Source organism: Eretmochelys imbricata, chromosome 14 (assembly GCF_965152235.1).
Source record: "Eretmochelys imbricata isolate rEreImb1 chromosome 14, rEreImb1.hap1, whole genome shotgun sequence".
Classification (NCBI taxonomy): domain Eukaryota; kingdom Metazoa; phylum Chordata; order Testudines; family Cheloniidae; genus Eretmochelys; species Eretmochelys imbricata.
Window position 1 is genome coordinate 630,570 of NC_135585.1, and position 23,075 is coordinate 653,644.

General features: G+C 48.0%; 1 protein-coding gene across 2 annotated transcripts; it reads left to right on the plus strand.

Annotated features, from left to right (window-relative positions):
• The first annotated feature begins 9,882 nt into the window (after window positions 1–9,882).
• Window positions 9,883–23,047, plus strand: NOTUM (notum, palmitoleoyl-protein carboxylesterase). 2 transcript variants are annotated; one of them, XM_077833281.1, is made up of 12 exons: window positions 9,883–9,974; window positions 10,721–11,065; window positions 12,355–12,407; window positions 12,850–12,945; window positions 16,198–16,258; window positions 18,003–18,061; window positions 19,316–19,418; window positions 20,024–20,215; window positions 20,922–21,022; window positions 21,138–21,285; window positions 21,839–21,886; window positions 21,999–23,047. In XM_077833281.1, exons 2-12 carry the CDS (start codon window positions 10,737–10,739, stop codon window positions 22,303–22,305), a joined length of 1,497 nt encoding a protein of 498 aa, XP_077689407.1. In that variant the 5' UTR covers window positions 9,883–9,974; window positions 10,721–10,736; the 3' UTR covers window positions 22,306–23,047. The 2 variants fall into 2 exon arrangements, with proteins under 2 accessions (XP_077689407.1, XP_077689406.1); XM_077833280.1 differs by lacking the exon at window positions 9,883–9,974 and having other exon boundaries at window positions 10,353–11,065.
• The last annotated feature ends 28 nt before the right edge of the window (window positions 23,048–23,075 follow it).

A 23,075-nucleotide genomic window follows, 5' to 3' on the forward strand; every position in this document is an offset into this window, starting at 1 on the left:
ATCCAAATCCACCTGTAATTGGTCAGGCCCTGAGCTGGCTTTGTCCAGATGGCGTCTTACTCTCACTCAGCACCACCAGGGCCCACAGTACAGTCTTCCCAAATTAAAGAGAACCTCAAAACAAAAGTCCTCTTCAGCCACACCTTTGCCCCTCCTAGGTTCTTCTCCAGTCACACGCTTTCTTTGCGGAGTAACTGGTCCCAGGACTTCTTCCTCAAGCCCCTCAGCAGAATTTGAAACTACAAACAAACCAGACACTACTGAAGCCTCTTCCTCCCTCTCCAGGCCCACATCTCCCCACTCTTGGAGTCTCTTCAGTTCCCTATTGCTTTTCAGAAACACTGGCCCCAGGGCTGTCTCCCTGTAGCCGGAGCCTGAGCCTTGTTCCAGGATCCACCACAGGCCCTACCTCCTCCCGTAGCAATGTTCCTTTTATGCTTTCCCAGGCTTCTCTTATCGACAGCCAGAGACCTGATTTTAGCCACATGACCCATTTGTCACATTTCAGAGTAGCAGCCGTGTCAGTCACATGACATCACTCATTACTACTCATTCTGTGGAAATGAGTTAAGTTTGTCACAGGTGGACTGGGGCCCATCTCCCCTTAAAGGCCCAGCCATTTTATGACAGGATGGATTGGGGACAAATCTCTATAGTTTTCAAATTGTCCTTAATCTTAAGGGTGGAAAAGAGAGAGGTGGTATGAAGACACATATCTTCTTTCGAACTACAGTCAGTGTCTGGAACACAGTGAGTATTTGCCTTCCCATTAATTAATATCTTAGTGGTAAGCAGAGAATGATGAAACAGATGCTTTTTTGCATTAAGTTGGCCATGTAAACATTAGTGATTATTCAGAAGCAGAGCAATAACCCAATTCAAAAGGACAGTCTTGCTTCTTACAAGGCATGTGGAACTTGGGTTTGTTTCCTCATCCACTAAAGATGTGGGATGGTCCCTATTGTCTGTCTGAAGCATGCAGCTGTTTCCTATTTTACATCTGAAAGTGGTGTATCCCTAAGAAAAGTTAGAAAGACACTCTTTGAAGTAACTTAAGCTGAATATTTCCAAGTTACAGGCTTGGTGAGATGCATCTAGTTTCCAAAGGCTGTGATAATCAGAAAAGTTGCAAGGAGGTTAAAGGTCATGTTTCATATCCAGAGCCACTTCTATTTTCAAATACTTGTGTGAAATTAGAAGCATCAGGGCAGAGGGAAGGGATTACAACCTGGAGCTCATTAAGGCTCTACAAAGGAGGATGAATTAATCAAGGAACAGCTGAAAATACCAAACAATTCACATTTCTCCCACTAACAGGATCAATGTGATGCCTCCAAATATCCCCTTCAATTCTCACCAAAATGATGTATCCTCTATCTCTCCCCCCACCACCCCACCCCCGCACAAAACTGCGTCTGCAAACATTCTAATCCTTTTACATTTCACTGGAGACTACAGACAAGGAACTCGAGTGACCTTGAGCTAGAAACACTTTGAAGCTGTAAATGTTTCATATCACATACGGATATGTATAGTAGGTACGTCTGTGTGCACGTGTGTATATGTATGTGTGCGTGTGTATACTGTGACAGGGTCGGGCCAGATGGCTATAGGAGAGTAACAGAAGGGAGATATATTAGCCCCAGGCTAAGTAGGTCCCTTTTCCCTGGGTAAGGTAACAGGGAAGGTTCCAGAACAATCAGGAACCTTCTGGAGACAATTAAGCCAGGCTGCATGAATGAAGGCTAATCAGGGCACCTGGGTTTTAAAAAAGAGCTCACTTCAGTTTGTGGTGTGCGTGTGAGGAGCTGGAAGCAAGAGACACTAGGAGCTGAGAGTGAGAACGCGGACTGTTGGAGGACTGAGGTGTACAAGCATTATCAGACACCAGGAGGAAGGTCCTATGGTGAGGATAAAGAAGGTGTTGGGAGGAGGCCATGGGGAAGTAGCCCAGGGAGTTGTAGCTGTCACACAGCTGTTCCAGGAGGCACTCTAGACAGCTGCATTCCACAGGGTCCTGCGCTGGAACCCGGAGTAGAGGGTGGGCCCGGGTTCCCCCCAAATCCTCCCTACTCCTGGTCAGACACAGGAGGAGTCGACCTGGACTGTGGGTTCAGAAAAATGGCCAAGCTGAGGGCTGCCGTGAAGCTCCAAGGTGAGCAAATCTGCCAATAAGCACAAGACCCACCAAGGTAGAGCAGGAACTTTGTCACTATATATATATATATATATATATACACACGTGCACACACATACACACACGTCCAATAATAATGGAATTGGATAAGCCCATACATTTACTGCTAGTTGTGGGGGATGGGGGAGTTCTGTTTCATCAGAATGGACAGAAAATCTACTAAGAGAATTTAATATATACTGTGGCTGATTTCAAGTTTAAAAAAATAACCACACAGGGAAACAGTTATTTACCCTAGAGTACTTGTGATCCTTCAAAAAGTATTCCTTCTGGAAACCAGCACTTGTTTCACCAGGGTCACTTGTAGCACTGAAAATTCAGAGCAAAAGTTATAACAGGGACATGGAGATTCAATTGACACAGCTCTATCCACTGCACCTCACAGTCAATGACAGTAGAACTGTGAAGAAGAGGAGTAAGTCATGTGGCTATGCAGAGACAAGACCCTACTTATTGATAAGTTTCCTTCCTCTTGGAGTGGCATAGAATATCAGGGTTGGAAGGGATCTCAGGTGGTCATCTAGTCCAACCCCCTGCTCAAAGCAGGACCAATCCCCAACTAAATCATCCCAGCCAGGGCTTTGTCAAGCTGGACCTTAAAAACCTCTAAGGAAGGAGATTCCACCACCTCCCTACGTAACCCATTCCAGTGTTTCACCACCCTCCTAGTGAAAAAGTTTTTCCTAATATCCAACCTAAACCTCCCCCACTGCAACTTGAGACCATTACTCCTTGTTCTGTCATCTGGTACCACTGAGAACAGTCTAGATCCATCCTCTTTGGAACCCCCTTTCAGGTAGTTGAAAGCAGCTATCAAATCCCCCCTCATTCTTCTCTTCTGCAGTCTAAACAATCCCAGTTCCCTTAGCCTCGCCTCTTAAAGTCATGTGTTCCAGTCCCCTAGTCATTTTTGTTGCCCTCCGCTGGACTCTTTCCAATTTTTCCACATCCTTCTTGTAGTGTGGGGCCCAAAACTGGACACAGTACTCCAAATGAGGCCTCACCAATGCTGAATAGAGGGGAAGGATCATGTCAGGGCTGGCTCTAGGTTTTTTGCCACCCCAAGCTAAAAAATTTTTGGCTGCCCCTCCTTTTTTTGGGGGGGCGTTTACACATTTGCACTTTGCGAGTTTTGTTGTTGTTTTGTTTTGACTTCTTTTTTTTTATTTTAAACAGCGAATTTGTAGTTAGTGAAATAAAATAATTTCCTACTAGTGTACTCATTTAATTTTAACAAAATCACAATTACAGACAATTTGGGTTCAACTATACACTGTCATGAAAAACGTTAACTTTCTCTTTGATTGTTGACTTTTTAAAAATACTTATTTGAAGTACAAGCTGGTTTTTCTAACTCTTTTTGCCATTTCCCTCTTTGTTGCCGGTAGGCAGCACCGGAAAGTCATTTTCGTTTTTGTCCCAGCATTTTAGCCCTATAAACCACCGGCACCGACGCGACATGGAAATTGGCGCGAATGGCGCCGATAGGGCGGCACAGTACACACAAGTAATCGTGAGTCCTGATTTAATCAATAACCGTTAACGTTTACACATTTACGCACGTTCACATTATGAGTGACCATGTCACGAGGTGACACAATATTTTTCACATCATGCTCCTATCGCACTACTGGAGATTTTTTTGATCATCATGTATTTTTTTTTCGTACATTGGTGGATTTTTCTGAAAAAAAAGGATGGCCAGAACTCTGCCCCTAGAAATGTGCTGCCCCAAGCCTGTGCTTGCTGTGCTGGTGCCTAGAGCCGGTCCTGGATCACGTCCCTCGATCTGCTGGCAATGCCCCTACTTACGCAGCCCAAAATGCCATTGGCCTTCTTGGCAACAAGGGCACACTGGTGACTCATATCCAGCTTCTCGTCCACTGTCACCCCTAGGTCCTTTTCCACTTCTGCATATTCCCAATTGTGAGCAATACAAACCCCACCAAGGAGTTCTAGTTAAATAAGGACTGCAGGTAGGGTTGCCAACTTTCTAATCACAGAAAACCAAACACACCTGCTGGGCCCCCTTCTCCAAGGCCCCGCCCCAGCATGCTCCATCCCCCTCCCTCCGTCTCTTGTTCTCCCCCACTCTCACTCACTTTCACTGGGCTGGGGTAAGGGGTTCAGGTATAGGGGGAGTGAGGACTCCGGCGGGGGGACTCTGTGGTGGGGCTGGGGATGAGGAGTTTGGGGTACAGGAGGTTGGGGATGTGTGTGAGGGCTCTGGCTGGGGGTGTGGGCTCTGAGGTGGGACTAGGGACAAGGGATTTGGGGTGCAGGAGGGGGCTCAGGGCTGTTGGGATGTTGTAGGGGTGCGGGGTACAGGATCCAGAAGGAAGTTTGGGTGCAGATGATAAATGATCTGGAAAAAGGGGTAAACAGCAAGATGGCAAAGTTTGCAGAGGACACAAAACTACTCAAGATACTTAAGTCCAAAGCTGACCGTGAAGAGTTACAAAGGGCTCTCACAATACTGAGTGACTGGGCAACAAAATGACAGATTAAATTCAATGTTGATAAATGCAAAGTAATGCACATTGGAAAACATAATCGCCACTATACATACAAAATGATGGGGTCTGAATTAGCTGCTACCACCCAAGGAAGATCTTGGAGTCATTGTAGATAATTCTCTGAAAACATCTGTTCTATGTGCAGTGGCAGTCAAAAAAGTGAACAGAATGTTAGGAACCTTTAGGAAAAGGATAGATAAGAAGACAGAAAATATCATAAAGCCACTATACAAAGCCATGGTAAACCCACACCTTGAATACTGTGCGCAGTTCTGGCACCCCCACCCCCATCTTAAAATAGATATATTAGAATTGGAAAAGGTACAGAGAAGGGCAACAACAATTATTAAGGCTATGGCACAGCTTCCATATGGAGGAGAGATTTAAAAGACCAGGACTATTAAGGCTAGAAAAGAGATGACTAGGGGAGTGTGACAAGGTGCTCTACTCACCACAGTATGGCACCTCCTCCTGGCTGTTCTGAGGATTAGGTTCACAAGGTCGACACCCCTACCCACAGTTGCATGCTGTCCCTCCATCCTTCTTTCTCCATCTACAGCCCCGTCTCTCGCTGCAGGAGCTGTCTCTTTGTGACATGGCCCTCTAGCCAGGTCACTCAGAATTTCCCCCTTCTAGGATAGAGTCCTTCAAAGTCTCTTCTGCTCAAGGGGCATCCAGCAGTCCTCATGCCTAGTGCCCTGATCCTGTCACTTCTGCAGTGACCCAGGCAGTCTTCCAGTTCACTGCCCTGCCACTGCTCCTTCCCCAGTGGCAAACAGGGGAACCCTCTACTCTGAGATCCAGACCAGGGACCCTACAATATGCAGTCAATGTCGGTCCAGTCCCCAGCCTTGCTATGTCCTACCCCACAGGTTCTCTTCTCCACACAGCTCTCTTCAGGATGTGCCCTTTTCTTCAGGCTATGCCAGGCCCCCAGGGTCTTACTCTTTCCCTAGGTTCCCTCCTTCTCTCTCTATTAAACAAAGGGTTGACCACAAACTTCCTCCCAGCAGCCTTTGCTGCTGGCAGCTTCCTGAGTTTATGTTAGCCCATCCTACCTCTACTCAGATGAGCGTCCTCCTAATTAGAGCTTTCCTCTCACCCTTAATTCTCCCAGCTTGCAGCCTAATTGGCTGATTGGGACCACCTGGCCTACCTCAGCCCTCTTTGAGCTAGAGTTGCCAGGTGTCCAGTTTTTGACTGGAACGCCTGGTTGAAAAAGGGTCCTGGCGGCTCCAATCAGCCCTGCCGACCGAGCCGTTAAAAGTCCAGTTGGCAGCACAACGGAGGCCCGGGGCTAATCCCTGCCTGCCCTAGCTCTGCAGAGCTCTTGGAAGTGGCCACTAGGTCCCTGCAGCCCCTAGAAGCATGGGCGGCCAGGGTGGCTCCACGCACTGCCCCCACCCCAAAGGCCAGCTCCGCAGCTCCCATTGGCCAGGAACCGCGACCAATGGGAGCTGCGGGGATGGTGCCTGCAGGCGCAAGGGTAGTGCACACAGTGAGGAGCTTCCCTGGCTGCCCATGTTTCTAGGACAGGGGTGGGCAAACTTTTTGGCCCGAGGGCCACATTGGGGTGCAAAACTGTATGGAGGGCCGGGTAGGAAAGGCTGTGCCTCCCTAAACAGCCTGCCCCCCGCCTCCTATCCACCCCCTCCCACTTCCCATCCCCTGCCTGGCCCCCTCAAAACACCCCGACCCATCCAACCCCCCCCCCCGCTCCTTGTCTCCTTACCACCCCCTTCCGGGACCCTACCCCACCCCCTATCTAAACCTCCCCGCTCCCCTGACTGCCCCCCCAGAACCTCTGCCCTATCCAACCGCCCCGTTCCCCGCATCCAAACAGCCTTAACTCTCCCCTGCAAATACCATATAATTATGTGATTAAGGCATTTTAGTTCTTGTGGACCCAGATTAGATTAAACTGATTTCAAAGTAGATGTTTTTCTTTTTCCCCTGATGGTGTCACTATATGGCAGAGTGGAGACTGTTTGGTTCATTGTGCACTTCCCTATCTGAATTTGTTTGTCTGTGTTTTAACAAATAAATTTGTTAGTCTCTAAAGTGCCACAAGTGCTACTCCTTTTCTTTTTGTGTTTTAAGTGTATTCCTTTTATAATCCGTCATTTGGGGATGTAATATTTTTTATCCTTAAATTATTGTTATGTGCTCTCAACCCTAACTCCATCTGAACATAGTTTTTTGCCTGGGATTTTTTTTTTAATTATTAAAAATGTCATACATGATGAATACTAACCCCTCCAAAACACACACACAAAGAAAATGCTACGGTGAGATAGTCCTCATGATCTGATACTAAATAATACCAAACTTAAATCACTTTTAAAATGATTCAGAACAATTCACCAGTATACTAGAGAAGCATAAATCAGCCATAGCACACTGGCTAGTTAGGCTGGGTTTCTAGCTGCTTTGCATCTCCATAGCAGCAAAAAAGAGTCAACGTGTACTGGTGGATCTGATCCTTAATTTGCAATTACTCTATTGGTTTAGAGGGCTAAGTTACAGAGACTGGTGTTATGGAAAAGAAGAGGTTGGAGAGCTCAACATCTGCACTTTGAGGTCTCCCCCATGCTCCTGTCTCAATTCCCCCGGACAGTGCTTCACTGTGTGCAGTGGAACCACTAGCATGTGGCCACGGAACCTTTAAAGAGCAGCAGCATCAGATGGACTCATGAGAACTTTGGACACGAGTCCAGTCTTCCTCATACCATCGATTAATTACAACCAATAGAACTGCTGTATGCAAATAATTTGTAGGGGAAGAGTGATCAGTGGAGTAAAAATGGACCCATTTAAGTTACCTGAGACATTGACCTGACTTTGCCTGTAGTCTATATAACCATAACAATTACACCCAACAGCCATTAATAACTTTAGCTTAATTACACCTAAATTTCTTCAAATGTAGCCTACAAATAAGGTTTAAGTGAAGTTTAACTATGAGGAAACTTTGATGAGTCTATGCCATTTATTTGTGACAAATAAAAGTCTGATACAGATGCTACATATCTTAAAGGACCCATCTGAAAATTATTTTTAATAAACTAACAGATTTACTTGTAAATTCTCAAGAATTTTTTTCTGCACTCAGAGTGAACGCTGGAAGTTCAGAGAGGATACACTGTAGTTTTCATACAGAACAATGAGGTTGAATCTCTCAAAATGGAACTCAGCCTTCATGATGGAACCATGACTGGTGCCTCCATGAAGAAAGTTGCTGATTTGATTTGGGTATTTTTAATTTCCTTTTGTACGTATATGTACGGTGTTAGATTTTAACTGTACTGTCTGTATCCTGCATCCTTTTCTCACATGAGTAGTCCCACACTGATCTCAGGTCCCAACTCAAGGCACACCCCTCCTGATTGCCTGGCCATGCAGACTCCCCAGCTGGCACTTCCTTGTTTGGGGGCTATGCTGACCACTTACAGCAGCTTTTCCACAGACAGCTTTGGTCTGCCCTGAGCTAGCCCCTTTGCTTTTGAGTGAGCTGGGGACTATGTCAAGACTTCAAAGAGAGTAACAGAGCTCAGAGAGCTGTGACTGATATCACAGCTGGGGTGGGGTGCTGATGCTGTAGGGCAGAGAGGATCTAGTAGGCTCCAAAACTTGGAGATAACTCAGCGGTGCTCACAGCCCTGCATCTTACATGTGGTCTAACCGTTGGCAGGGGCTCCCAAGGCACAAGCACTGGGAAGGCCCCCAGGTGGAAGGACTGGTATAGGTTCTGTCCCCACAGCAGCAGCAAAAAGCAGGGCACTGGCTGTCCCACTGCCTATTCAGGTAAGGCCCTGCAGTGCCCACCGTCATGGGGGGGTGGCAGGGCCAAACACGAGTGGTGCTGCAACCCTCATATGCCAGGCTGCAATGCCACTCACTCAGTTTTGGCCCATGACTCCCAACATGGGGGAGTGGGGCCAACCCTAAGTGGGCAGGGGGGTGGCTAGCTCTGCCCCTCCTCAATGCAGCCATAGAGCCAGCTCCTGCCCACAGGTACCGCACTCTAGGGCCTTGCGTGGCCTTGCCCCAATTCCAGCAGCTCTCTGCTTGCAGGACTCGCTCAGAGAGTGCATCAAGACCTGCTGACAAGTATGGGGAGCTGCAGTTAGTGCCCACCCAGGGGAGCCAGCCGGGAGAGGGGCAGTGAGGAGCCTTGTGGGGAGGGGACAGGCATGAGGAGGTTCTGTTTTGTGTACCAGGTGAAAAAATTCTGGGGGTGCTATTGGGATAACTTCAAGTGAAATAGACAAAGGAGCCACCCTCACCAATAATTAAAGAGGTACTGACCATCCTTGGAGGAGGGATTCCATCTCTCAGATATAAGCCTGGGTGGCTTTTCCAGGCAACAAGTGTTTTCCTTTGAAATTCCAAAAGGACCAAATTACCTCCTCTGCACATCTAAACCCTGGGGAATATAACAGGCCCTTAGGGAGGACACAAGAGGGGCAGAATTGGAGCTAACCAAAGGCAGCTTCTTTCTCCTTTGAAAACCAGGAACACCTGTCCTGGGTCCCATCTCAACCTTCACCAAGCTCATTCTCTTCTCCCCCAAGCTCTGGTGCAGCAGAGCAGCCTCCATGACCCCATCTCATAGGAGAGAGACTCCAGGCACAGGGCCTGAAGGGGTCCCACTCCATGCAGCACTCTGGATTGCTCAGCTCTAGCACCAGAGACAGAACCGGGTCTGCCCTGGCCTCAGCCTCCGCTCCAGAGCCTGGTGAGTTCTGCAGCCCCAGCTCTGGACCCTACCCCAGAGCCTTGGCCCGGCACGTTCCTCCAGGCCAGGGGAGGCCGGTGGCTCCTGGGTCACACGCGGGGAGTTCATTCTGCCCCGCTGTTCCCCAGGCAGGTGCTGGCGGGAAGAGAGGAGCAATGGGAGCAGCCGCCTGCACCCCCTACAGTCCTGAACATTGAGGCCTTTGTTTCAAACTCCAATCAAACATCCAGAGCCGGGGAATCCTTCGGCTCCTGAATGGGGATCGGGCTGCCACACTCATTCGAGCAAGCCCTGCCAGCGTGCAAGAGTGGGAGGAGCAGTTCAGAGCCGCGCAGGGCCAGAGAGCCCCGGGAAGGGGGCACAGATCGAGCCACTGCGGCAGGACAGGGGACAGAGAAGCGCCCTGGCAGGGGGCAGGAGCCATTGGAGAAGCAGCCCGTGGAAATGTCCCAGGCCGTGAGTCTGCTCGCGGGGCTGGGGCGGGCGCGCAGCCCCACGCAGCGAGCCCAGCCGCGGACAGGAGGTGAGGCGCGGCTGGGCACTTTCTCCCAGAGCAAAGAAGCCCGCCGGGACAGAGGGCCTGGCGGCGGGCGCGGGGCACTTCAAAGGCCTGTCGGGCTCAGCCCGCCCTGGAGCGCAGCGCCCCTTGGCTCGGGGAGCCGCTGCTGCCCCCCGCTGCGCATCGCCTCGCAGCGCCCGGACAGGACGGGACGGGACGGGACGGGAGAGGAGGGGCAAGAGCCGGTAGAGCAAAGGCCGGAATCTCCTGGCAAGGAAACAGTAAAGCCCCCCCTCCGCCTGGATCCCAAGGGGCGGAGGGCAGGGCGGGGCTGGCCGGCTGCTGCCCCACGCGGCGCCCGGGCTGGCGGCGCCCCCGGCGGGCTCCCCGTGCCCCTCTGTCATGCGTGTGGTTTGGGACGAGAAGGCGAGTCCGTGCGCCAAGAAAAGCCGAGCGCCCCCGAGCCCCGCCGCAGAGCCCGGGCACCAGTCGCCGGCCCCCGCTAACTACGCCCAGGCGCTACCCTCGCCGCTCATTGGAGCGGGACTGAGCGGAGCGACCAGACCCTGCGCTGCCCTGGGAACAGCGGGAGCAGGCCCGGGCCAGAGACCCCAACTCCGGCCAGCACGGGGGAGACGGAGCCCGCGGAGCACTGCCCGCCCCCAGGGACTAGTTCCCCTGGGACCCGGAGCCCCCGCCAGTCTGCAGCCGAGCGGAGCAGGGGGCAGAGCCCGTCCGTGCGCCCAACTCCTCTGCTCCTTCCCCCGCAGGTGGCTCCGGGTCGCGATGGGCAGAGGAACCGTGCAAGTGCTGCTGCTCCTGGGACTGCTGCACTGGGGCCCCGGTGGCGAGGGCAGGAAGAACTGGAGACGGCGAGGGCAGCAGCCGGCGGCTGCGGCGGCAGCCCGGGAGCGGAGCGAAGCGACCGGGCAGCCCGTGGAGAGCTTCCCGCTGGACTTCACCGCCGTGGAAGGCAACATGGACAGTTTCATGGCTCAGATCAAGAGCCTGGCGCAGTCGTTGTATCCGTGCTCGGCCCAGAACCTGCACCACGAGCTGCGCCTCCATCTCCTGCTCAACAGCTCGGTCACCTGCAATGACGGCAGCCCGGCAGGGTGAGTGCGGGGCTGGGGTCCTCTCCAGAACATAACCAGCTCGAGCCTCCCCTGACCCTGGGGTAAGCCTGGTCCCGACCAGCCCCCAGCGCAGCCCTTCCCGATACACCCCCAGCCGGCCTCAGTTCCGAGTCCTGGCCCCTCTGCTCTCCCGCACTACAGGGGCCCTTTCATCTCCCCACGATTGGCTTCACGATTCTGACCGCATTATCCTGCGCCCCAGAGCGGCCTCCTTGGAGGGCTCCTGCGGACTGAAAGGGATGCCGGAGAACCATCCCCAGAGATCTTGGGGAATGACCTACCCCACGCGCCCCTGCTTCTCCAGCTCCGGTCCTTTTCCTTTACTTCATCTCTTCCATGCTTATCTCCCATCCTGCTTCATTCACTTTACTAGAGCTACTTCATTCACATCCCTCGCAGGGACAGTGGTCTCTGTGCTTGCTTCCCAACCCTGAAGGCTGTGGGGTGTGGAAGGGAGGGTCAATGTCCTTCATTTTAACTTATCAGTAGTTTTCCAAAATCCATTAGAATCCGAAGCATTTAAGGGCACATTCAAAGGCAGCCAAAGAAGTTCACAGACACAGGGGTGGAGAGGATGACATGGGGACACAGTCCTAAGAAAGAAAGCTGCCTGGGGCTATTTTACTTGATCCTGACTCCTTCTGCATTATCTTCATCACCCTCATCTTCATCCCTCTTTTATTTTTACCCTCACCAGCATGAGGTAGTTAATTCAGGGAGCCAGCACTCTTCTCTGTTCATCTGTGTGTGTATAAGTGGGGATAATAATGCTTACCCACTTTGTAAAGTGCCTTGAGATCCTCTACTGGAAGAAGCCAGAGAAGTGCCAATTATTATTTATTATTATGATCGCTGGCCCTCTCCTATTCCTGCTTTATGTATATTAAAACAAAGTATGAACATTTTTGTCTAGCACTCAAACTCTGCTTCCACCTCGTGGTCATTACTAAAAACACAGCAAGCAACAGGTGGAATAACTCTTTCCTGCCTGGAAATTCTTAGGAATTCTAGGAATTTGTTTAATGCATTTATTTTGGAGACAGATAAAAGCCAATCTGCCTGGCTCAGGATCTCGGGGAAGGCCCTTTGATCAGAGGGTTTGGAGCTCTTCTGACAGTCTTCCTGTTTCTTACTCTTGTTGTTTAACCAAATATTTTATGTAACCCTCTTGATATTATAATGAGTTTGTTTATCAAAGAGCTTGTGGTTAAGCTAGTCAGTCTGCCTAATGAATTTAATGCTGCTTTGTCTGCTTGTTTTTTCTTCAGCTACTACCTCAAAGAATCAAAAGGCAGTAGAAGGTGGCTGCTGTTCCTGGAAGGTGAGCCTGGGTTATTTTTTATTTAAGCACAGGTCAAGCTTTTTAGCCTTTTTTGGTAAATGAAGAGGTGGGGGTAGGGGAGAGCTATCCAGCTGCTTTCTTCAAAGGCTGTGCAAAATGTGTGTGCTGGCTGCCTTCTGCATAACCAGTGTCTCCATCCTTCCACGCAACCCAATCACTTTGTCATATGCCTCGGCTGCCTGACAATTTAGTGCATTTCTTGGCATCCTAACTACCCACCTGACCCTAATCAGAGCTTCTTAATCCAACTACTTCTTTCTTCTATTTCCTTTACCCACTGCTTGCACCATTCATCTCAGCCTGGAAATCCCATGTTCTATTGTACACGTTCATCTCTTTCTCTCTGTGATACTCTGCCACTCCTTCCCTGAACAAAATGACAGCAAGGAATTGACTTGATTTTTTTTTCCTCATGACCCAGGGGGATGGTATTGCTTTAACAGAGAAAATTGTGATACCCGTTATGATACAATGAGGAGGCTGATGAGCTCCAAGGAGTGGCCCATTACCAAAACTGGTAAGTCTTTCTGTGCAGGGGGTAGAAACACCATTACACATTACATCTACCCTCTACACATAATAACAAAAGACAAAAAGAAAGGGGGGATACACAGATTTTGTAGTGTAGTGTAGCAGAGTTCCTCACAACATACACTGTCACTTCCCCATAATTGCTCCTCTTCAGATAGTAACACAATGTAATAGTCACTTATGTGCATTTGCCTGTACATGCATACACACTGCCATTAATTAGTATACATATGCACATGCTCTCGCAGAAACATGAAAACATATACATGTATGCATGTACACTTGCAGGGATGTCAACCTTCCTTGAACCCCCTTTAATTCTGCAATATCATTTTACAGATGGGATGACCAGTACTGTACACATCCCAGATAAAGGAGTATCATTGATTTATATATTGCCCTACGGGACCACATGGGAGACAAGAGTCTTTCAAAGTGTAGTCCAAGGTCTACACCGGGTGGGTCGGTTGCGGGTTACATATCACCCCCCTCCTCCAGCCCTGTGTAGATCAATCAAATATACAATATTCTAGGGGGGGGTCCCTCCCTTTCTTCTCCCTCTGAGGTCCCAGAGGGAGCTATGGCAGGAGGACCACCATGGTAACATGGCTCTAATATGCCAAGGAGCTAGAGTCAGGGGAGACAGACAGTGCCACCATGTGGATGGCCCTGACTTCCTGAAGATCCCCAGGGATCAGTGTTGTTCTCTGGGGATCTGTCAAGATTAGGGAAGAACACTGTCCTGACTCCTCACCGCCAATAGGATGCGGTGGAAGGGATCTCTGCAAGGAGATGCTCACACAGATTTCTTCCCTCTGAGACCCTTACCCTCATGTTGAAAGACCTGAGCCTTAGTCAGCAATTCTGCCCATAATGGATGAGCCACTCAAAGCCAGCAGCAGAATCTGTTTTGAAAATTGACGTTTAATGGTACATACTCTTATTTAGTGAATCTAGGTGCAATTTTTCTCTGTGCCCAAACTCCTCTCAGTGCAGGACAGGGGCCGATCCACAACTGGCTCCCTGATTCTGCTCCAGTTTCAGAGCAGCTGATGTGCTGCTTTAACCGATGGCACTGTCGTAAGAGAAAGATAGCCGTCCTCCATCTCCTAACATGGTGCCTAAACCTGATGCAGGCACTGCCTCAGCTGCCTTTATGCCAACTGGAATTTCCCTCCACAAGGGGAATTTTCTGTTAGCCATTTTCAGCCAGAATCCATCTACTTCGTGCTGCTGGGTAGTGGAAAGTAGATCATACCAGAAGATATGGGTTCTTGTGCTTAGCTTCTTGTAGTACTGGAAGCAATTACATCAGTTTCTCTTTAAATGCTTTCCTATTCTTGTTGTTTGGTGACTTCCCTTATCTTATTTTTATTTTCACCTCTCTCCCTCTGTATAATGGGGTGAATGATGCTTGATGCTCAAAGCATCAGATAAATGCCTAGAAATACAGATTACCAACCTTCCTTCCCCTCTTTCCTTTTTCTGGCTGCTGAGCTTCATACCCCACTGCTCCCTGACTGTGGGCCAAATTCAATGCTGCACCTTTCAGGAGGCACAGCACAGAAGGCACAGCACAGGAGGTGGGGAGCAAAGGTGAGCTATATACATCACATTTTCACTTCCCTAATTCTGAGCTTCTCTAAGAGGTGGCTTAACTCCCAGCATAAATTAGAGTAGTCCTAGGGGGTGCTTCAATTTATGGCGGCTTTGCATAGCTGACATAGCTGCAGATGGAAATAACTGGAGTACTTTGCACTTGGGCCACTCCCCATCCAGCTCTCAATACACCAACCACAGCTCTCTCCCTGGCATGGCTCTACTTTGGGGACTGCACAGGAGAATGATGAAGGGCTGCCCACATCAGCTCTACACTGCTCTTGCATTGGAGGAATTTCCATCAGGGCCATTGAGGTTCTATTACATCACTAGAATGGTATAAATGGGTCATAGTGGAGGCCAGAATCTGACTCTGTCTCTCCTACTTCTTTGGCCAGCCTCACTGGAACCTTTGGACTTCAATATTTCATCTGTTGTTCTTAAAGGGGTAATCATCATAACAGGCTCTTAGAAATTCTTGTACAATAATCTTGGCCTGTCAAATTTCCAGAAGAAATTCATTCACTGTAGTTTAGGGGAGAGGCCTTCACAATGGGACACACACACACACACTATTATGTAATTCACTTGGATCGGTTTATCTATCTCAGATAGGCCTGGTCCTATGACTTGGAGGCCCCAAACTGCTGTAGATGCGAAACCAGATTGTGAGTTTCTGGGCCTCACCTGCCCTCCCATATGGCCTTGTGAAGGCCCCACCTTCCTTCCCATTCATCACTGCATAATATTCCTTTGGCATGTACAGTAGAACCTCAGAGTTATGAACACCTCGGGAACGGAGGGTGTTCATGAAATGTTCGTAACTCTGAACAAAATGTTATGGTTGTTCTTTCAAAAGTTTACAATTGAACATTGACTTAATACAGTTTTAAAACTTTACTATGCAGAAGAAAAATGTTGCTTTCCCCTTATTTTTTTGGTAGTTTATGTTTAACACTGTACTGTATTTGCATTTTTTTTTTTGTCTCTGCTGCTGCCTCATTGTGTACTTCCGGTTCCAAATGAGGTGTGTGGTTGACTGGTCAGTTTGTAACTCTGGTGTTCACAACTCTGAGGTTCTACTATACTGCAATTGCCTTTGTGAAGATGTAAGATTAGGGAAGCATTTAATGAATTTTTATTTTCTTTTAATACTGCTTAGAAGGCGGAGGTAACACCATGGATCTCCACATGTCTGTGGACCAGAGTTACTGAGTCAGCACAGGATTATGGGGTCTCTACCTTCCCTTGCCCTGTTTATGCCAAGGGCTGATTGTACATGTAGGTTCTTTCTCTCATTCACACAAATCCTATAATTGCTAGTATTGGAATTTACCTTCCAGAATTTAGGGGTTACAGGAAGAATGTACTTTTAAGTAGGTGCCACAGCGCCTCTTCATCATGAGGTAATAAGGCTTCTTGAAGTGCTGGGGTTCACGTCTGATGTGAATCAAGGGCTGAAAATCACATCCACCAAGATGTAGGCACAGACACATTTCTCTTTTTTCCTCCCACTTCACCAATGGCTATCAAAGTGTAAGTTCCCGTTCTGTACGGCCAGAGCCCCCACACCAGGCTCATTCCTATTGCTTTAAAATCTGAGAACAGCGTTTGTATATTTCTTTTCATCCACCTGCAGGAACTGGGATCCTGTCATCACAGCCAGAAGAAAATCCGCACTGGTGGAACGCAAACATGGTGTAAGGAGGGGCACCAAGGGGAACAAGTTTATATTCCAAAAATTATGTACAAAGAGGCACCATGAGAGGAAAAGGGAAGGGATTATACCCCAGACGTGGTGTAAGAATGGGGAGTGGACCATGCAAACATGGTCTATTGCTTCCTAGGACAGCAAGAGCAGGGAGTGCTACTATGGCAGATAACATAATTAATCCTTGGTAAAAGGGAAAACCCTATATTGTTCTCTCTGTCTACCACTTCAGCTTTCCCAGGACCGGTGTTGACAAGGTCCAGAGTGACCTGTGTCCAGTTCAGCTGAAGGCATAGGTTGGTCTAATGATAAACGTCAAGAAAAACTGGGGAGATCCCAGAGGATATCCCCCAAAGGAATAAATTGGGAAATACCATATCAGGTCCTGTGGCTGGTGATGTGCCTGACAGTTCTCTGAGCTTTGGATGGCTACTTCTGTTCAGAGGGGAGACCTAGGAGGGGGAGGTTGGCTTGCTTGTGCTTATACATAGACCCTCTGGACTGCAGTGCTGCAAGAGGGGAAGAGAAGCGGATATAGGTGACAATTTCTATTGCAGCAGCTGGGGACAAAAAGCTAAGAGATAGAAAAATAGTTCCATTCCTGCAGAGACATTTAATAACAATACTTAGCAATTACATAGGGTAGGTGAGTTCTTCCATTTTACATAGAGGGAAATTGAAGCACAAAGAAAAGCAGTTGCCCAACGCTGCCCAAGTCAATGGAAAAGCCAGGATTAGAATTTAGATTTGTGCTCTAGAGCATGATGCCTCATAATTAGGGCTCCATGTTTGTCATGGAGGTCATGGAAGTCAGTGATTCCATGACTTCCTGTGACCTCAGTTACTTCTGTAGCGGCCAGTGCGGCTGATCCAGGGCTGCCCAAGCAGCTGGCCCCGAAGCCAGCTGCTCAGGAGGCCCTGGGGACAGCCACAATGGCCACTGATTGAGTGGCTCTGCAGCCAGCCGCTCAGGCGACCCCGGAGCCAGCCACCATTGGAGCGGCCCCAGCCCTGGAGTCAGCCACGCTGACTGTTGCTCTGGTGGCCCCTGGGACCATCTGAGCAGGGCCAATGCAGCTGGGCCTAGGGACTGTTTGAGCAGCAGTCCTGGAGGTGGCAAGAGCAGCCGCAGCTCCTGACAGTCCCAGGGCGGCCGGAGCAGAGGCTGGCCCCCCAGGGCTTCCCCCCCAGTGGCGGATGGAGCAGCTGCTGGCCCCCCAGGGCTCCTCCTCCGGCAGTAGCCGGAGCAGCCACTGGCCCTTTGGGGCTCCCCCCCACAGCTGGTGCCATGGGCCCCTGGGGATCCCCTGCCCAGCAGCTGGTGCCATGGGCTCCACCCCCACAGCACCCCCCCCATAAGATTCAATCAGGTATTTATGGCATAAATCACTGACAGGTCACGGACAGTGATTTTTTTGTTTCTTGCCCGTGACCTGTCCATAACTTTTACTAAAAATACCCGTGATTAAATCGTAGCCTTACTCAATTAGATCAATAAAAAGATTTCAGTAAAAAGGGTAACATCCAGAAGGAAAAAAAAAAAGCAACTGTAACTGACTCCTCTGGAGGTAATCCTTCCTTTGAGTATTCAAGGGGGTGGTATAAGCATCTCATTGAACAAAAAACCGGTCCCTTCCCTTCTTCGCAGGATTTCCTTCCAGTTCCTTGACCCCAGCCTCACCCCGTGTATGTCAAGGGAAAATGAGTGCTCACAGACTTCTCATCTCTTGCAGTTTCATCCCCTATTGCTCAAGTGATGTTTGGAGTGGTGCCTCTTCCAAATCTGAAAAAAGTGAGTGCTGCCAATAGGTTGGCTGCCAGACAGTCATCACACATTAGAGGATATGGCCTGATTTCTCTGAAATTATTCGAATGAGAGACAAGCTTTTTCCTGCTGAGAAGCAGGAAAGAATAACAAGTAACCTCCAGACAAAACATCCCTCTCCCCTCATCACATCCTGCAGGGACATGGTTCAGAGCCCCTGCATGCAGGGATGTCACAGATGCACATCTAGTCCCTGCAGGTTGCACCTGGAGTTCCTGAAGCAGCCTTTCCTTTTAGATAAGCCTCTCCCACCCTGCATATACTGCAAATTAAATGGAGTGGCTGGGGCACCATGGCTTGTAATGTGTCTTCTCATATTGCAGACCTCAGTGATAAGTGTAATGAATTCAGTCTCATTCTTGTCCCAAATGGATGTGAAGCTCACCCATTGTTGGGCAGAAGCTGCTTGCAATTTGGCCTGCAAGACAAAAACCTGTGCATTATAATATAATATGATGCTGTTGCCTGATGATACTGGTTTTGGATCAACACAATGTCACTGTGACAACAGTGCAACATTGTGATGTCTCCTTGGCACACAAAGATGGACATTTCCTTACGCAGATAAAATTAAAGATCTTTAACATCCTGCAGATGAATCATGCCACCTCAGGATATGATGAGTCTTAAAAGATAACCAGGATTAGTACTTGGATGTGAGACCGCTACAGAAGACTCAAGGGGGCTTATTTTCTCACTTACACTGGATAAATCTCCATTGACTTTAGTCAAGTTATTCCTGATATAGCCTGGTGTAACTAAGAGGAGCATCAGCCCGAAGGTGCTGCATGAAGTAGTACTAGTAATTCAGCAGGACATATGCTTTCCTCTGAATCAGTGCTTGAACCAATGCCGTACTGTCAGCCATTGTGCTGCTGGATGTGTCGTCTTTCCACTGACGTGAAATTGATATTCTGACCACTTGTGGGTGCCCACGACAGTTTTTGCAAGAACAGAGGCATTAGCTCTGGTGTCCTGGCCAAATTCCAAGTGAGATAATGAAATATTCTCCGTTTCTAAATTTCCCCTGTAGTTTCAATTGGCTATAATATTCTTTTTCACTTCCTATCCTGTTGTTCAGTGTTGCTGTGCAACAGTTAAGCAGCTACTGTCTCTCACCTCAGAGCAACTGTGGGATGGGCATGAGTGAGGGAAGCCTCCTCAGCAAAGTTTTAGCCTACACATCACAGTCCTATTGATGGTGAACTCTTTCTTTTCCAGATGAATATGCCTTCATGGGAGCCCTCATAATACAAGAGGTAGTAAAGGAGCTTGTGGGAAAAGGCCTTAATAATGCAAAGGTACTACTCCTGGCCGGAAGCAGGTAAGTGTCTGCATAAGATTGTCCTACAATGAAGAGATAAAGAATATGAAAGAGCAACTGCAATGGAGCACTGTCTTTACAGGAGATTAGTCATGGGAGATTAGTTCCCAGACACTGCCTGCAGGTGGTGCTACGAGGAGTGAGGCAGAAGCACTGGTAGGGGAAAGCTCGCACAAATACTCCTCTCAGCCTCTTCCTGTAAGAGCTGCAATAGGGAATGATGTAGAAATACTGGCTTTTGGTTCAGAGGAATTTATTTATGGGGAAAGAATATTAGACAATAATAGAAACAGATGCAAAATTCTGTCTCCAAATTTCAGGGTCTTTCTATTTTGAGCTGCCAAAGCTCTTGCTAATAACAGGAAAGAGCTATGCCAGAAAGAAGAAAATAAAATGGATGGCTTTTGGTTGCTGAACTAGTTAGCATTGATTTTATTTCTGAGAATTTATGAAGTGAGGAAATAACTTGCTGACTAGTGACTAGATTATGCCCTTACTGACTGGTCAAATTGCTCAATGCATCAAAACTGTAAAAGGAGTATGTATCGTAGCTGTCTTGCAACAATGTCAGGTCTGTAACTGAATTAGTGATCTTCTCATTGCAGTGCTGGGGGAACTGGGGTGCTTCTGAATGTGGATCGAGTAGCAGAGCAGCTGGAGGAGATGGGTTATCAAGGGATTCAGGTCCGAGGGCTGGCAGATTCTGGCTGGTTCCTGGATAATAAACAGTACCGCAGAACTGACTGTATTGATACCATAACCTGTGCCCCAACAGAAGCTATTAGGAGAGGAATCAGGTACAATAAACTATTCTAAATTACCCTTCCCCAAGAGCTAAGGATGAGGCGAAATCCTGAGGCGGGGCTCTGACACTCTTCCTGTCTTCCTTGCGTCCTTTTTGTATTTATAAGATACCTATCACATGCCTCACCCTTTGTTAATGAGCTTCTACCTATAAAGAAAAAAAACATCATTTCAAAGGCATATTCACGAGACTGTGTGACATTACAGACACTGTATTGAGTAACACAATACATTGATGTGACCTGACAGACACAGGGAAGAATGTTGCTGTTAATAAACTGAAATTGCCATCTCTCTAATGCTCCCATCACTGAGTATCTGATTGTTATTTAGGGGAAGGTGCCATACCCTAGGATCATAAAAGCAAGTGACGGGAAAAGTCCTATCAGAGTAGCCAGTCCACCTCCAGAACAGAGAGTATCACTGGCTAATGAAATGCCAGCTCTCCTTCTTCTCATTTATAAGTCAAGTTTGATTAAATAGTACTGTTCAGACCTGCTTGCCTTCCAGCTGAATCAAGAAAGGTTAGCTCTGTTCTTCTGTGCACGGTTTTTTGCACTCACTGCTTCATTCGTGCACAGAGGACTCTCCAACTGCAACCAGCAAACGCCCCAGTGTTCTAGTGAATAGGACATATTCCAAGCAGAATGAGACTGCATGGCACCATGGCACTAACCCCACCATTGCTATATCTTTCAGATATTGGAATGGCATTGTTCCTGAACGCTGCAAACTGCAGTTTAAAGAGGGAGAGGAATGGAATTGCTTTTTTGGCTATAAAATTTATCCCACTCTTCGATGTAAGTGCAAAAAGAAAGGCCTACCTGCCTGAGAGTCTGAAATTGGTCCTGGGCAGTTCCTTCATTTACTGCTGCTAACCTGATGAAGACTCTCTCCAATTCTTTTCCCCTCTAGGTCCAGTCTTTGTGGTGCAATGGCTCTTTGATGAGGCCCAGCTCACAGTAGATAATGTGCACCTAACTGGACAGCCTGTCCAGGAGGGGCAGTGGCTCTACATCCAGAATCTGGGCCGGGAGCTAAGAAATACCCTGAAGGATGTGACGTGAGTACTGCGGTAGGAAAAGCTGGGGTGTTTTTCCCCCTAAGAGAAGTCCTGCATAAGCTGTTTTGTGGGAAGTTCACAATGGCTCTCTTGATACCAATGTGATTTATTTGGTATCTGTACCTAATCTGCATCAGGAAACATGCTCTTAACATATCTGAAAAAAAATGAGGCAGGAACAGAGTTCTACAGGGGTGTTTTAAGAGACACTGATCATAAAACACCCCGGCAACAGGTGAAAGGATGACATGAAACCTCTCGTATGTCTTAGACGCTTCATGCTAGATCAGCTATTCATGGGAGTCACTGTAGCACCTATGAGCCCCTATAAATGCACCCAACCAATAAGGCTATGGAAACGTGCCATTTTCTGAAACTTCCACCCTGTTCTAGTCTATTCAGATTCTTATATCATGCCCAGCACTGTGGTATCCAAGCATCATGCCAGGGACAGCAGAACTTCTAGCCAATTCCAGGACAGGGGCAGAAATCATCTGTGAGATGAGTCACCTTTTTGCCTTCTCACCATACCTGATCTGTGTTTTCCTTTCAGTGCTAGTTTTGCTCCAGCCTGTTTGTCTCATGAGATCATTACGCGCAAGTAAGTGTCTCTCTTCACGGAGTCTATGAAATGTCATGAATTAGCAAGAAAGGGAATATGGTAATACTGATACCCTAAGCCACTGATACAATCTTTTGGTTTGATTTTGCAGTCACTGGACAGACATTCAGGTGAAAGGAACTTCGTTACCCCGTGCCCTGCATTGCTGGGACCGCAGCCTGCATGACAGCAACAAAAATGGGAAAGCCCCTTTGAAGGGTTGCCCAATCCACCTGATTGACAGCTGTCCCTGGCCCCACTGTAACCCCTCATGCCCTACCATCCGGGACCAGTTCACGGGGCAGGAGATGAATGTGATCCAGTTCCTCATGCACATGGGTTTTGATGTTCAGAAGATGGCACAGCAACAGGGCCTGGAGCCCAGTAAACTTCTGGGGATGCTGAGCAGTGATAGCTAGAAAGGGTTCTCTATGAAAGGGCAGAATGATCAGATAAGGAAGGGGAGGCTCTAAGCTTCTCTCCCAAACTCTTTAACCTTCTCCATTCTCATGCAGGCACACTTACACACATGCACACTCACAAGCACGCTTAGTGTGTGTCAAGAAAAAAAAAAAGAACAGATTCTTGCTTACACCATTTGACTGAAACTCATTACCTCTAAACTTCAGGGCCTAGTCTTGGCTGTTCAGAATCTCTTTCTGTGATACACAAGGTGGCCTGAAGCAGGGAGCAGCAATGCTATAAACACCAGCTTTGAGAACCCTTCCCAAGAGCTAAAAGGACTCTTACCCTTGCTGAGAATGTTTCACATCATAGACTTACAACATATGGTGAAAAAAGCACTGGATTTTTTTGTCCAATTAGAAGTGAAGGATTACATGACTTCCTAGAGGTCAACATCTCATGATGTATCATAATGTACAAACCAAGGACATGTGCTAGGAACGGACACTCTTATACTCAATTTACTTTTTTATTATTTTATAAAATGACTTTTTTATTACTTATTTTTAAAAAAAATAAGCAAGAAATATAAAATTAATGATATTGTTTTGTAACATATTTTTTTTAAATAATGAAAAAACCTCCTGCTACTATGGCAATGTGGGCATATTTATTTTAATATGTAAATGCTATTTATAAGGGCTGAGCGGAGAACTGCTCATATGTCTTAGTAAAGTTTTAAATACTGCTCCTGGGGATGGGGTTTTCTTCTGATCACATGTGT

What these genes read in the sequence shown, in the direction of transcription:
- NOTUM (XM_077833280.1), top strand. Translation starts at nt 10,353, where the DNA reads ATGCGTGTGGTTTGGGACGAGAAGGCGAGTCCGTGCGCCAAGAAAAGC. An exon ending in AATGACGGCAGCCCGGCAGG is followed by an intron (nt 11,066 to 12,354) that starts GTGAGTGCGGGG and finishes TTTTTTCTTCAG; the next exon opens with CTACTACCTCAAAGAATCAA. An exon ending in AATACCCTGAAGGATGTGAC is followed by an intron (nt 21,286 to 21,838) that starts GTGAGTACTGCG and finishes TTTTCCTTTCAG; the next exon opens with TGCTAGTTTTGCTCCAGCCT.